This window comes from Gekko japonicus, unplaced genomic scaffold (assembly GCF_001447785.1).
Source record: "Gekko japonicus isolate JY-2015 unplaced genomic scaffold, Gekko_japonicus_V1.1 scaffold228, whole genome shotgun sequence".
Taxonomy (NCBI): Eukaryota; Metazoa; Chordata; class Lepidosauria; order Squamata; family Gekkonidae; genus Gekko; species Gekko japonicus.
Window position 1 is genome coordinate 1,088,757 of NW_015163609.1, and position 15,864 is coordinate 1,104,620.

Below are 15,864 nucleotides of genomic sequence, written 5' to 3' on the forward strand. Positions count from 1 at the left end.
AGGTGGAAGGGAGCAGACTGCATGTGCCGGATGAGGTTCCATTCCCCTAAAGTGAAGACTGTGCCATTGTCTGTCACAACCATGTCCAGTAGGCCGTGGGAGCTAAAGATATGTCTCAGAGCCCGGATGGCTGCATGGGATGAGGTGGATGCAACTGGCATGACTTCTAGCAACTTGGTGTATGAGTCCACTAGGAGAAAGAACAGCTGCCCCCGGAATGGGCCAGCAAAGTCCAAATGTAACCGTGCCCATGGCATGTGGGTAGACTCCTATGAGTGAATGGGGGCCTTCAGAGGTTTGGGGCATGTCTCCTGGCAGGCCAGGCAACACTGTACCCAGGCCTCAATTTTGCTGTCCATTCCTGGCCACCACACTTAGCTCCTAGCCAGGCTTTCATCTTCACGATTCCTGAGTGGGTCTCGTACAGGGCTCCCAAAAGTCATTTACGCAGTGGTGGGGGAATCACTACCTGGCTTCCCCATAGGAGGCATGCAGAGGATGGTCCAGTAGGTCCTCCACCATCAAAATTTGGTGCACGGCGGCTGTGTCCATGTCCACAAAGCTGAGAGGGAGGCGACTAAGGGCGTCCGTGTGACCCATAGATTTCCCGGGGCGGTACTGCAAGGCATATTGGTACCCCCCCAAAAAAATATGGACCAGCGCAGGACCTTGGACGACAGCATCTGCGGCGTCTGGCAGTCTGAGGTGAGGAGACCGAGCAGGGGCTTGTGGTCAGTAGCGGCTGTACAGGTAATCGTGGAACTTTTTCACTCCTGCCACGATCACAAGGGCCTCTTTGTTGATCTGGGCATAGTTCCATTCGGCTGACGACAGGGTCCTTGAGTAGTAGGCCACCTGCACTTCTCTCCCATCAGGCAACCGATGGCCCAAGACTGCACCAATGCCATAGGTAGAGGTGTCGCATGCCAAGACGACCAGCAGTGTCTCATTGAAATGGGCGGCGATCATCAAAGAATGGCTGGACTCCAGAAATGTTTTTCAAGAGAGAGTCAATCAAATTCTGGAAAATCCCCGGGGCCACGCTCACTCCAAACTGTAACCGCTTGACTCTGAATGCACTTCAGTGTGTGACAATGGTCTGTGCCTCAGCGGTTGGCTCATCCACTGGGATCTGTTGATATGCATGGGCCAAGATCAATTTACCAAAGACCTTGGCCCCTGCCAATGTCACTAGGACATGGCTGACTACAGGCACTGGTTAAGTGTGGTCTGTCAGCGCCTTGTTGATCGTGTGGTCTTTCAGCGCCTTGTTGATCGTACATTTATAGTCTGCACAGATGTGGACGTCCCCATTAGGCTTAATTGGGGTTACGATGGGGGGTCTCCCAGGTGGCGTGGGGAACCAGCTTTAACACTCCTTGCACCACTAAGTGGTCCAGCTCCACCTCAATTTTGGGCTTGAGCGCAAATGGGACTCTCCAGGCCTTGAGGCGGATGGGTTGCACTTCGGGGTTAAGTTGGAGTGACACTAGGGGCCCTGTGTATCAGCTGAGGGTCCCATTGGAGATGGCAGGGAATTCATCACAGCCCTAGCTGAAGTCTGAGGGCTGCACGCGGTGCACCCCCGTTACCTTGAACCCCAAGGGCTCTGCGTAAACTCACTTAGGCTTGCTCTCCAAAACTAAAAAATTTGCTTGTAGGGCTTGTTTCCTCACAGGGTTCCTGATTTTATAATCATTTCTGCACATGTACAGACATAATGCCAACTGTGCAGGTTCAAAAAGCAGCATGCACACTGTAAGGCATTTGAATGATTCATCCAACTATGCAGGAATAAAGTGATGGAGAACTGGAAGTGATTCCATGCTTGACAAGTACAATTTAATGTTCCTGCTTCTTCACTTATCAAAAAGCGATTTTTCTGTTAATACTGCAGGTGCAAAAGCTGCTGCAGACTGCAGCATGTAAGTAGCAAATGCAGCTTCTTTGCCAAGGCATGACCAGGTAGTGACCCTATATCACAGATCAGCTATTGTGTAGGCACAAAGGTGCTCAGCACAGCACTCAAGTCAAACCTCAAACAAAAAGGTGAGTCAATCTACTGAAGGGCCATGATTCACTGGTAAACAAGAAATTCACCCACAGTAAGTTCAAATGTTGTTTATCTTTGCGTCACAGTTCTCAGCATATCTGGATGGAATTGAGGATACTGGGCTAAACTCATGATAAGGTAGTTCATATATCAACATTATCTAATGTTGTAAGGAGATTAATCAGCATTCCTCTTGGCTTTGAATCTTAGCAGCTTTTAGAAGTGTGTCCTTTTGGGAGTGCATAGTTGCAAGGATTTGGGTATAGCAAAGGAAAATGGTGCCCAGCAATAGTGAGAGGGGGGTGGCTGAAGCAAAAGTATGGCAAGAGGAGGAGAAAAAGGGAAATACCACAGGGTAGTGAGTGGTAAAAGAAGAACAGAGATTTAATCCCCCCAAAGAAAGCTCCCTTTTCATAGAACCACCACCAGTCCCACCATTGCTCCCTCTCCTCAGCGGTCCCACCACCATTGCTTCTTTTCAGCAATCTCTCAGGCAGTGATGCTGCATGTAGGGGAGGGGAAGCCAGAGGCAGGTGGAGGAGGAATAACCACTACCCACCATGCCACCAGAAAAGGAGCCACTCCCTTCCACAGGACATGCCCCCACCTCCAGCTCTGGTACCTAACTTATATAGCCATGTGAGGAGGAGTGGTGTCACTGCTGGCAGGCAGGATCTCAAGTAAGTGATGGGGGGGGGGAGAAAGAGTGATAGGGGTGGAGAAATGAAGAAAGAGGGGGGGTGTCTGGGGTCAGATCTCCCACCCCTTCACTTATGTTAAATAGTGGGTTCCATGGATGAACAGTCTCCCAGTCTAGTGATCAGCTCTACTTTATTCAGTGATTTCAGCAAGAACAAGACTGTAGACTAGAGCCTCAGTTTGGTTATATTGCATGCAATGGCCACACCCCAACACATCCCACTCCCAACGATAGGCTATTTACAAAACTTTACATCTTAATTGGTTACTGCCAGAATCCTGTTGGTCTATTGTTATTCGGTTCCAAGCTCACCCTGTCTCTGGCAGCACAGTCCTACACCTTGATTGGTTACTGCCACAGTCCTTTTGGTCTATTGTTATTCGGCTCCAAGCTCACTCTGTCTCTGGCAGCACAGTCCTGCAATGTTTCAGTCCCAATACATAACAATATCCTTATAATTCCCACTGGACTATGAGCCTTCCAGTGATCTCACACATTCCCCTTGCTGATCACACTGGGCTTTTAAATGTATGAAATGGGCCAGGGCTTCCAAGGGGAGGGAATAGGGTAACCAAATTCCTGGGGGCATGGTCACTCTGGGAGGAACCTATTACTTTCATTTGATGGGTGGATTGAGAGGGACTCTCAGAAAGCATTTTTGACTGGGGTGCCCATAGCAGTTCTCAAGATCCCAGAGATAAATCATTGTGAACACAAAAAGCTGCACAAATAGGTCAAATTTACAATCCAGTGGCACCTTTAAGTTCAACAAAGGTTTAGTTTGCTTGCAGAAGGTGATGTTATCTTTCTCTGGAGGCTGTCCATCCAGGCTATACCATGGAACTGGTGTCTCCAAGTTTCAGGAACAGCTGCAACAAGAAGTCATTCTTACCCACAGCTCTTCTCTAAAGAATCATACAGTGGATTGAAAACATCACTCAGAATAAGCATGTAAAGTAAAATCACATATGCATTAGGATGCCATGTATGACAACTGAGCTACATTGGTTTCTTTACGGAGGAGGGTGGGGTGTTGTTCTTCGATTTTTTTTTTTAGTGCTAAGGAGACATTAGAGATGCTGCAGTGGTTGACATTTGCATTCCCTTGGCTCTGTGTATGACCTTCAATGGTTCACAATGCTTGCTATCAATGTGAAGCATTACAACGCACTGAATTTTTCACTGTCATAGCTGAAGCATCTGAGAAAGAAGACTTCCCCTGTCACCTCTTCACATCATGATCTGTTTCTCCAGAAAAAGGTGTTGGCAGTAATTGGCAGATGGGCCCACTGGGTGCCCAGGAGAGTTTCTCCTTCTTCATCTCATCCCAGGTGCTTTAGACACACAGTTCACAAGGTGCCAAGTAGTTGTTAGGGTGCATTAGAGTAGGATGTCATTCACCCTGGGAAATATGCTTCTTCCCCCAACCCTGACAGGTTGGAGGCATTCTGAGAAGCAGAGCTGACAGGATGCACATGGGATCCTAATGTTGGCCCAATCTGCATCTAGCATTTGCTCCACTGTTTTACCAAACCCACGTTGGAACAGAAATTCCCCTCTGCATTGCATGCCACTTTCACTTTGATTGATTGTCGGATTTTATGGCAGTGTCCAGACTGCATGCTGCTTTCACTTTGTTTGATCTCTCGGTTTTATGGAACTGTCTGCATAGATTTATGGCCATTTTACGGTCGTTCAGGGGTGACTCTGCAGTTAGTACGGAGTTGGCCTGGGGTATCTGAATGTGGTTTTGACCCACATCTTTTTCTGTTCCAGTGTGGGTTTGGTAAAACAATGCAGCAAATGTTAGATGCAGATTGGGCCGTTTTGAGCATAAATGTGGGGAATTCAGGAACCCTTTGCCCCTCCTAGTGATATCATTGAAAGTACCATGGTGTCCCAAGCCCTGCTTGCAGGGAAGGGCGGCCTATTAAATCCAATTTAATAATGAATAAATAAATAAATATGATTAAAATCAGGTTTGAGAGAGTTTGGTTTGCCTGATCCTAATTCCAAAGTAAGCCCATAGAGGGCTCACCTTTCAGTAGAGTATACTCTGTTAATTCCAGATTGTGCATGTGACATTCTCTATACCTAAGAAGTGGAATTTAAATATCTTTTCCCCAGTTAGTATGTTGGTTGTGGGAAAATCCCATTTCCTAGTTGCTCCAAACATACCAACAACAAAGATTTTAAGTGCAACTGGAATACTGTCTGGCCTGAGGTTCTATGCTGCAGACACCTGTCACCTAATGACTATGATCACCGGTGACCAGCATTACATTGGTCCACTCTTCTATGCTATTTTTCTAAGTTACATGCTAGATGCTGCACAAATCATAAGTGATCACATAGTCTTTTAAATTTTTAGGAGAAAAACCAGTCAGTTGGGGAAAATCTAAGCATGGCCACCTGCTTTCCCAAAGTATCACACTATAATTTCATATGTCCTTTCTTTCTTAAAATGTGTTATTTACTGTGTATTCATGCTTCAGCCCTGAAGAACACATAATACACAACTAAAAGAAGTGAAAAGCAAGCACCATGAGGGGTACCTTTTCTCATCCCATGTGGAAGCAGCTATTATCTAACTAGCTCAGATCAGTGTAGCACTACATTGGTGCTAATCATAGCTCTAGATATAGAAATGTGTTTCTTGCACAAATAATTCACCATCATGAAAGACCCTTACCGGTTGTTTACAAAACTGTAAGATCTCTTGACTTCTACAGTTGCTTCTTTAATCAGTACCTGCCTAAAAGTAGGCCCCTTAGCTAGGATTTCTCTTTTCCCACAGGAGGATGTGATCAGATTTGGTTTACCTTGCTCAAAAACGGGATATTCACCAATGATCCGAGAAATCCAAAGGCAATTGGGAAGAAGTTCCTGATAACACAGAAGGCTTTGTTAGTTACTGCTGGAAAATGTTTAGTTGCACCCTCACATTCCTCCAGATGCTAAGTGCTTGTCATATCGAAAAAGGATATAGGAGCTAATCTTAAAAGTACACAGGGAGCACGGAAGAAAAATGCACAACCCTCCCCATGCCTGCTCCTTTCCCTCCAGCTAAGACAGGAACTGACCCTGAAAGAGGGGCAAGTGTTGCAGGGAGGTAGACTTAAGTAGTTGACATGTGATGACTGTCAGCCTGAATATGTTGCATCTGATGTTACCATTGGGGAGGTGAGGATCTAGTCCATAAAAAGTTGCGCTAGAATAAAGACTTGCTAGTCTTTAAGGTACCACCAGACTTCTGTTTGTTTTTGCTGCACACTTTAGCTAAGCTCTGGGTCAACATATCTACCACATGGACTGTTAACAGGTGAGGCCTGGGAGTTCTATGCTCAGAACAATTCCCAAGTGCATGTGAGTCTGATTCTGATCAGAACTGTGGAACATGGGGGAAAGGGGCATAGATCTTCCCACCACCTTTCCCCCCCCCCCATTTGAAACTGCCCTAAGAAGCCAATATTTACTCAGCCTGGGAAATGTGCATGTACTGATGGCTACATATACATTTCCTCAGCAGGGCAAATAGCAGCTCCCTGGAGCTGTTGTAGGCTGGGAAAACAGAAAAATTTAAGCCCCTTCTTTCAGTGCACCACAGTCTTGTTCCAAATAAAGCCGCCACAAGTTCCAAGCACAGAGCGCCAAGCATTTGTCTGATTTATTTATTTATTTATTAAATTTATATCCTGCCCTTCCTACCGTGGCGGGCTCAGGGCGGCTAACAACATAAATATACATTTAAAATTCCAATATAAACAACATTAAAATAAATTTGATTGAAAGTCCTTGTGGCTGCTACAAGGCAGGTGACTTGGTAACATGGCTACCTCTCTGGAATTTGGTAGCTGAATATCTTTACTATAAGTCATGGAAAGCCACCGGTGTGTGTGTGTGTGTGTGGGGAGTCTCAGCATTAAAGGAATTTACCTGGGAACCTAGCTCCAGGGCTGCCAGAGGACCACAATGTGGCCCCATATCCTCCACCAGGATCATATAGTAAGAGTGGCAGACCTGGCCTTTGGCTCCTGAAGTTCTGGTCCACTGTCCATAGAAAATAATAGATGGTAAACCTGGCTATCGCAGTCCAGAGGCCAGGTATACTAACCATTATTTAACATGCTCCCCAGCTGTTTGGATGCACCCACCCTTTAAACTTTGAATGGGCATTACTTTCAATGAGGTACAAGGGGTCTCCCTGTGGAAAATAATGGCTGTTCAAAGGGCTGATACGCCACTGACTAGCTGGGAAGTGCTCCCTCCTCCATAGCCACTCCTGCCTCCCCAACAGGATTCCCAGTTCTCATATTATGAGCACACGTTCAAAAGCCAGATCAGAAGGGAACAGAGATGTGTAACATCAGCCGTCACATCTGAGTATGATGCTCTGGATTAGCCAGGCTTTCTGCCTCTCTATTGAGTACCGCATTCTGATTGTGTTATCTCAATAGAGACCTCATGTACCTGTTCTCTAATTGGGAGACACAAGGGAGCCAAAAACTTGGAAGGATACAAACCAGGCTTTGTTGCAACAAGGCGGGAAAAACCATACAAGTTGTTTTTCCAAAGTTTACAGGGTTGCATACACACTTAATATACATTTTTGACAAGCAATGGCATATTCCATATTTGACTATTTCCTATAGTTACGTGTCTCAAAGTTTATTCTAGGGAACTTGACATTTCACCCGAGCCAAGTCCTGTCCTTTCATGTTATCAGATATCAATGCAAGCTACCCTATTTAGTGTACCGCCCAAGCGCACCAGTAATCCCTTAATAGATATTCTCTAAGCATTGCTTTGAAGTAAATTTAAAAGCGCATATGCATAACTTTATCTCGTGTTACTATTTTCTTCTTTTTCCGCAGGCTGTGGAAGGTCAGTAGTTCAGCGGTTCAAGACCCGGGTGCCGCAAGACAGGGTGAGCTCCTGTCTCTAGTTCCAGCTCCTGCCAACCTAGCAGTTCGAAAGCAAGAAATTGCAAGTAGATAAATAGGGACCACTTCGGTGGGAAGGTAACAGCGTTCCATGCGCCTTGGTGTTTAGTCATGCCGGCCACATGACCACGGAAACGTCTTCGGACAGCGCTGGCTCTTCGGCTTTGAAACGGAGATGAGCACCGCAACCCTAGAGTTGGATTCGACTGGCTTTCGAGCAAGGGAACCTTTACCTTTACCTTTAGGTGCTACACAGGTGTGTTTCGATTAGTATGCATAGTTGAGTCGGCTGGGCATGACAGTTAATGGCTTAATCAGTTACTTATCAGATACCTTTTGTTAGCAAAGGCTGGATAGATTTCTAAGGCCTCAATCTATGACCCTATAGAGTTTTGGGGTCTTATTGAAATTAAGCTGATTCATCAATTGCTATACTTTTTATTCCTGCTTCCAGCTCAGGACACTGAACTCAGGTCTTAGAGTGACTATATTCAGATGAAGCCATCCATGATCTTGGCCTGACATCTGTCTATTACTCTTTGTCCATAGAGCTCAATGCAGTGCTCATGGTTCTCTCTTTATCTCTCTCCTCCTCGTCCTCCATGTTATCATCACAGTCATCGTCTGAGGTAGGTTATGCTGAGAGAGAGAATGACTGGCCCAAGCTCACAACACCCCAGTTCAATTGACAGTTTCCCTTGGAAGTTTTAGTGTATGAGTCACCTGAAGAGGTTAATGAAGCCGTAGGTCTCCAGCAGCATGCCCAGGACAGGCCACTTAAGCAACACAATGAGTATGCCTCCCAAAAAGAAAGATGTTCCCTTAAGCTTTTGCCTTTGGAAGAAGAAGCCAAAGGTCCTCTTTAGTCCAATGATAATGGCCAGACCAGACAGGAACAGGACCTAGGGAGGAAAGTAACAACCCTCAAGGTTTATTAAGATGTATTGACAACCAGTATAATATAATCTCTCATGGGTACAGGGAATAAAGGGCAAACAGGATCCCATGCAGTGAGTTGGAAATTTCTGACCTTTATGTCCCTTTTAATAAGTCTGCTTTCTTTCTCACTGGAGGATAATGTGAGTTCTGCAGTCTCTCTTTCCTTTGCCCAGAAGGAATTCTTCAGCCATCCCATTGCTGACATAGGCAGTTTCTGGCCACATGCTAATATGACACATCATGGTTTTGCAGCAGCATCTTCCTCATCTCATGTAGTGTCCCACACCTTCTCCTTGCCTCATGCACTGCATATACCGGTGAGTGCACAGAGCATAATTCTGCAATTTGCTAAGATTGTTAGCTCAGATCATGCCATTAAAAGCTCAAACCTAAGCATTTACTTGGAAAAGAGTCTCTATGTTTAAGATGGAATCTGTTTCCAAGAGTTTAATGATCCTTAAGTTCTAATGAAGCTTTGAGATCTGTAACAGAGAAGCACTTAGTAGTTGTGTAACAATATACACAATCTTCTTATCTACCCTGGGAAGAAAAAAAATCTGAAAGTTTACAAGAACTTACATTTCCAAATGCGAGCAGCACAGAGTCCATGTACAACAGCATTCCAAAAAGAAGGAAAAATGCCCCAAAGCCCACAAGTCCCACACCAATCTCTGCAACACAGGAAATGAACATAATCAGAATTGCAGCAGTCTGAAGGGACAAATCTGGGCAAGCAAGGTTGTTGGGTGTTACAAGTTAAAACACTTTCAGTATTTACTGGGTTAATGATGTTTGTTAAGTCACATGTTTGTTTGTAACCAATCTATTTAGATTATAGGAAGCCCGGGAACTTTGGAGCTAGTTTGCTGCTCTGATTGGAAACAAAGTGTCAAGTATTAGCATTTTATGGCTACTCTTCCATCTTTGTGTTTCTTTGTTCTGACGGAGAAGAAGACGCCATTCCATTCCAGTTTTACCTTCTAGCTGTAAGGATGTAGGCATATAAGCTCTTTGTTATTTTATATCCTGTGTACCTTTTTCCCATGCTAGGTTATAGTAAACTTTTATATTCTTTTAAAACACACCATGGACTTAGTCTCTTTAATACTCTGCTGATTTACTTTAAATAAGAATCCCAACAAAGGTCCATCTGGGGCCACTTCAGCTGCTTGGCATGTGGTCCGTAGGGCACAGGCCTCACTCTTACCAAGGCATTGATTCTTTGACTAAAGGTGTGCAAGGCTGTGTCTAATTCTGTGCATCAGATCCCACAGATTGTATTGTCATCCACAGCAATGGGTCACCTTGTTCACCTCCACGTCCTCATGCCCACTGCAGACTGGGTGAACCCGCCAGCCCCCAAAATAGAGCCAGCCATGTATTCTTCCCTTTGCTTCACTTTCCTGGAATACGGACACCAAGACCCCTGGGACCAGAGAAGGGCTAGGTGAGGAGAGCAGCACACTGAATAAACTGATCCAACCTCTGAGGGCAGAGCTGATGTCAGCCAAAATTAACAGCCAGCTCTGGGGATAGTGCGTTATATGTTGTCCTTCTTGAAATCTGCTAGTTTTAAATTTTACTTACCCCTTTACCAAACAGCACCTGACTATCCATTTCTCAACTTCAAGCATGGATCTATTTTATTCATAACCAACAGCTTCCCCCCCACACACACCCCCCGACAGTGGTCACAAAAGTTACCAGCAGTAAAGGGCATTGGGGAGCTGAGGGGTCTAGTTGTGCTTGGCATGAAAACAAGCCCAGCAGCTAAAAGGTGATCAAAAGCTGGTCCACTCTTTTGACTGTACTGTTCCCTCCTGCACCGTGTAGTTTTACTTTGCATAGAGATTACGTATATAGGTACTCCTGGAAGGATTCTTTGGGCGACCAAGAGGCAAACAGTGAGCAAGTCTCTCTTGTGATCCCTCCTGGGCCAGATGCAGATTTAGGAACAAAGTCCTCAGAGGGTGAACAGGAGGAGCTAGGGGCTGCCCGGTGGCGGCGGCGGGGGGGGGGGAGATCAGGGGGCTCACTGGATGAGATGAGCATCACCAGAAGAGGACCAGAACCCCTGGACTCCAGAAGCTTGACTAAGGGGCCTGCTCCTGAATCCTCCGCTCAGAGGAAGCTGCCAGCTTGCCAGGCCTTGAGGTGGCTCTCCTCTTCCCTGTAGGACAAGGCCCCGGGACCCCAGGTTCTCCCCTAGCCCAGTGGGAGTGGTGGAGACAGCAGGCCCACAAAGAGGCACACATGGGCATATTGCAAAGAAATGCCAAGTTTGCAGCCCTTGCTCCTGCTACTGAGCTTGATCACTGGTCTGCAATGGGTAGTTCCCTGCAGGACTGGGTCTCAGTCTGCATGAAGCCCAGGAACAGAAGGGGCTCCCCCCCCCTTCAGGATATATAAGCCCATAGACAGATTAGAGGGTCTTGCTGGTTCTACCAGAGCAAAGGGTAGGGACCTGGAGAGCTCTCAGAATCACAGATCTTTAAACTACAGAGATCAGTTCCCCTGGAGAAAATGGGTGCTTTGGAGGATGGATTCTATGACATTATACTCCACTGTGGTCCCTCCCTTCCCCAGCCCCTGCCATCTCCATGCTTGAACACCAAACCTCCAGGAATTTTCCAACCCAGAGTTGGCAATCCTAAGTGTGTCCCCATGAAACCTGGAAATTTGGACACAGCCAACTCTGGAAGGTGATGTGACATTAGTGCTGCCCTGAAGGGCAGATCCCAGCCTCCAGCTACTGGGTGAATCCCTCCTCTGGAGCAGACTTCAGTACCCAGCCGCTAAGACAGAACACTTTCCCCACTCTCTCTGTTTTCTTCACCTACCCATCTTGCTTCAACCCCCTGTGTAATCTGCTCATGGTGCATCATTACAGGACCCCCTGCTGGCCCATTCTGAGGGTGCTCTGCCTATTGGGTCAGTCTGTAGGTACAACAGGAGTGCTCACAAAAGCTGATCAGAAAAAGCTGAAATCTGACTCCTCTCCCCTGGGAGCAGAAGCAAAGAGCTTTGCACAGTCTCTAATCTTCAGTTTTAAAAAATAGTGCTACAGTGTAGGCAACAGTGTAAGGTTATGGTGACATACTCTGAAAGACAAGCTGAGCTGGCAAAGAGAAACCCTGATTAGACCCAATTACACTTGCATGGTTAACTTGACACCACTGCTATGTCAATAATGGAGTAACTCCTCTCCACAACCTGTGGGATGTAATCCTACTCACTCTGGAGTTCTGTGATCTCCATCATCTTCGCTGTTGCTCTAGAGGGGAATTGCTAGATGTTCATTTGTCTGTATGTCAGGACAGGGCAGGGTGAGGATGAGAAAGCACCTTACCTAGTCAGTGAACCTTGGAAAGGCCTTTGGCCTTTCTGCGTCACCCTGCAAATCATTAACCTCTTAGTACTGAATATGTCATTTAAAGCTACCAGCCTGTCACTGTGAAGACCCCCTGGGTGTGCGTGTGTGTGTGTGTGTGTGTTGGTGTGCTATTGCAATGACTTGTTTTGTACTTTCTGTTTTCCTGCTTCAAAAAAAGATTCTGAACAGCATCAGGCCATATGTTTTTATCAAAGGGGGAAAAGGTTCCTATGGGCAAGGCATTTCCTTGTGGTTGGCAGAAGTAACTGCAATCAAAACTCCAGCTCAGGAAATTCCTGGAGATTTGGTAGTGTTACCTGGGGAAGGCAGAGTTTGGGGAAGGAAGGGTGCTCAGCAGGGCTGTGATGCCAGACAGTCCACTATTTGATGCCACCATTCCTGCCAAGGGCACTGATCTCTGTAACATGGAGATAAATTGTAATATGGGAGTATTCCAGGACATACTTGGAGGACAGCAACCCTGACTCCAAGAGGTCTTCCCAGTACCACTTGCCCAGTTGCAGTTGGGAAAGGATGTAGCTGAAATGCCCATTTTTAAAACAGGGAATGTCTCTAGAGGACAGGGTGGCACATGATCATTGCCTGGAAAGGATATGTATCTAATCATTCCCATATTACATACATACATACATACATACATACATACATACATACATACATACATACATTTTATTGCATTAGCTCATGGCCTTAGCAAACAGCACCAAGAGCAGCATCCCATATGACATGCCATCCTGTCTTCCAGCAATGAATTCAGTGTAGAAAACATGGCTCTTCCTTTTTCTAACAATAGGCTGAGGGTCACTGGTCCAGCGTTGTTCAATGAGATTTCTGGCTGAGTGGAGATTGGAACATGGCTGTCCTGGGCTAGTCAGGCACTCTACTTGTCTCTCTGATCTCATTTCATACAGGCCCTGTCCGTTCACCTCAGGAAATATTTTTCTCTGATGTGTTCTTAGCAGAATTGGTTTCTTTGGAATGCAGGCCTATTCCTGTACAGAGACTGAATGCCCATGGCTTATATAAACTGCTAGTGGAGGAAGTCCATTGTAGAAACTAATTAGAAAATATGAGCCATCAGCTCTATTGCTGCCTAGAGGCATTTGCATGCAGACCTGGAATAAGGAAAGCTGACACCTTCTGTTAGATATAAAAGGGGCAACTTTATTCATTTTATTGGCATTGAACAAAGGGGATCTGTGGCACCCGCAGCCCAGAACCCCATCTATATCTTATTAGCCACTTGCGGCCCACATCTGTGAACAGCTAAATCTGTGGATCACGTGAAAGCTAAACAGATTTTCCAGCAAATTTGGGGTACACTCTAGGTTTGCAGAAAAATCTGAGATCTTAAAAAAAAAAAAAAACCCTATACAGGAGGGGGGAGTAATTCCTCCCAAAGTAAGTAGCATTCTCTGTGCGAGCTCAGAGAATGCGTTTACCTCCAGTGTTCATTGGCAGTACAGGGGAGCTGCATTGAGTTCAGCAGCAGTGCAGCCTGGGAGCCCCGCCGGGATTAGCAGCAGTGGCCGTGCAGCCTGGCAAAGCCCCTGAGTCATGTTGGACCTGGCACGAAACTGGGGAGAGGGAATTTCCACCCCTCCCCCCAAGTGTCAGAGGCCCACACTTGAGCAGATCCCTGACAATGCCAAGAGCAGGGAGGAGGAAAAGAAGCCTTGGCAAGCCCACCTGGAGCAGTTCTGGGTGAGTCACCAAGACTGTGGAGGGGGGGAAGGAAGGAAGCCTCAGTGAGCCCGCCTGGAGCAGCTCCAGAGGAGCCGCCGAAAGTGACGGGGGAAGAGGTGAGCCCGGCAGCTGCAGGGGAGTCTGGGGGGCGCATCAGGCCTTGTGAGAAAGTGGGGGGAGGTGCAATTCCCCCTTTGAGTATTGCGGGCCCCCATTTGTTTTAAACCTAGATGCAGTGCAGGACATTGGTGGTGGGATGCAGAAGACTCAGGCCTCCTCTTGTTTGTGCATCCCTGAATTTACAGGCAAGGCACTCTGACTTTGAGCCATGAGCCGTCACTCATGTACGACTCAGGCTCCTCCTTGCCAAGCCTTCATGATGCTCAAGGGAGGTGTGCCACTTCCTGTCCCCCAGTTAATGGGTCAAGAAGAATAATACCATTCAAGGGCTTCCTTTCCCAGGTCCATGAAGGCACGGAGGCCTCAAGCCTGGTCTGAAGGTTAACTCTTCACCATCCAAATGATGCCCCAGGGTGCTCACCTAAAACTGGTGGCTGTTCTGTTGCCCTTTTCAGAGTAGAGCAGGGGAAAACCCCCCCAGGCAAGTGCCAATCCACCAGAGGGGGGGGAAATCCTACATGGCCCCCAAATGGCGACCAGCTAATGCACCCTCTGAAGTAAAGGGATTGAGAGTAGGTGCCTCCCTTGTTAGTGGTTAAAAAGAGGGGGGGGGTACATACCATCCCTTATATGGCCTTCATCCCCCCACCCCCATATGCACCACAATGGAGGCAGCCTCATGATATCCAGCTCTCCCATCTACCTGCTGATACAAATCAGCTCCTTCCCAACTCTTCCTTGTGTTGAGGGTTCAGGAGCTCCCTTCTGTAAGGCATATACTATGTGCTACCCATTGGTTCCTGGCAAATGGCTAAGGGCACCAAGGCAAGGGTATCCTTTGCAGCAAATGAATCATGAATGAGTAAACCCTTCAAAGTATATTCGTAAGTCTTCTGTGATGATTCAAGCCATCATCTTGGCCATTTCTTTCAGAATTCTTGAGATTGTTTTATGTATTGATCTTCAATATGTTCTGAAGTCCAATGAACCATGGAATACGTATAATTATGATTTAAAAAATCAATCTCATGTTATGGATGATGATCTTTAACAAGAACTCACAAGGGCATTGGTTGAAGGTATCTCTTGAGTGTAGTTATGCACATATGTAGGAGGAAATACACTGGCTCCTCATTGGGACAGTGATGGAATAGGAGATTTATATGGGCCCAAATTATTTCTAGACTTGCTTACTTTGAATCATTGGATTGAGAAGCACAACAATGGTGGATTGTGGTGATAATCTTAATATTACTCCTAGCCTTGTATATCATATGCTACAAAGATTACTGTGCTTTAACTGCATTGTAGGATGGGCTTCAGTTTTCAAAGGGCCTAAAACCCCTAGTCAGAACTCATTCACATGGCATAGAAGGATTTCATTGCCCTGAGGGAAACCATTTCCCCTCCTTTTTAATGCATGGGGCATAATCCTCCCCTGCTCTGCACACAGTATACTACTTGATGCATCCCATGGTTATGCCAGTTTGGCTGGCATGTTTGAACAGTACAAAGGAGACTGCATTCTAAAATCCAATTTCCAAATGAGTATCGGCTTATTAGAAATTACTGTGGCATCAAAGGCAGGGTGCTATCTGTCTAGTGCATTTACTTCCTTCCCTCTCTCCAAGGAGCCTCGGTTCTCCTTTCTGGGCATATGATCTTGTCAACAGGCTATTGGGGGGAGAAAAGGGCCTTACAACTAAGCTGGCCATTGTTTCTTCCTATGTGTAACAGCTGGGGTTGGGGCAAAAGAGGAGGAGAGATATAAGAAAAAGATACAACAAAGAGATCTCTGGGGCACCTCATGGTCACCCTTCTCCATTGCCCACCCCCCCCGGGAAGAATAAGAGGAACAGACAATCTATTTACAAACCATCAATTTTTATTTTATTTGCTTTATACAAACTTGCAAGGTACAAATGCATTTTGTTTTGTTTTCCTTGTGTGAGACTTGACCTTTTGAAGTAGCTACATCTAGAACAAATGCTTCTGGGAGGGAATATTAAGCAAGCCACGGTGGATTTTA

General features: G+C 46.2%; 1 protein-coding gene across 1 annotated transcript; it reads right to left on the reverse strand.

Moving 5' to 3' along the window:
* Positions 1-3,583: 3,583 nt before the first annotated feature.
* GOLT1A (golgi transport 1A) lies at positions 3,584-11,896 on the reverse strand. The gene is made up of 5 exons (XM_015407322.1): positions 11,872-11,896; positions 9,215-9,306; positions 8,420-8,598; positions 5,576-5,639; positions 3,584-3,622 (listed from the first exon to the last, which is right to left on the reverse strand). The coding sequence occupies exons 1-5, from the start codon at positions 11,894-11,896 to the stop codon at positions 3,584-3,586; spliced, it is 399 nt and encodes a 132-aa protein (XP_015262808.1).
* Between the last annotated feature and the right edge of the window lie 3,968 nt (positions 11,897-15,864).

Excerpts from the sequence above, each read along its gene's own strand:
- GOLT1A (XM_015407322.1), bottom strand. The coding sequence starts at position 11,896 with ATGATGGAGATCACAGAACTCCAGA. Across the intron at positions 9,307-11,871 it reads GGAGATCACAGAACTCCAGA|AGATTGGTGTGGGACTTGTG; the intron begins GTGAGTAGGATT and ends CCTGTGTTGCAG. Across the intron at positions 5,640-8,419 it reads GGCTTCATTAACCTCTTCAG|GAACTTCTTCCCAATTGCCT; the intron begins GTGACTCATACA and ends CTGTGTTATCAG.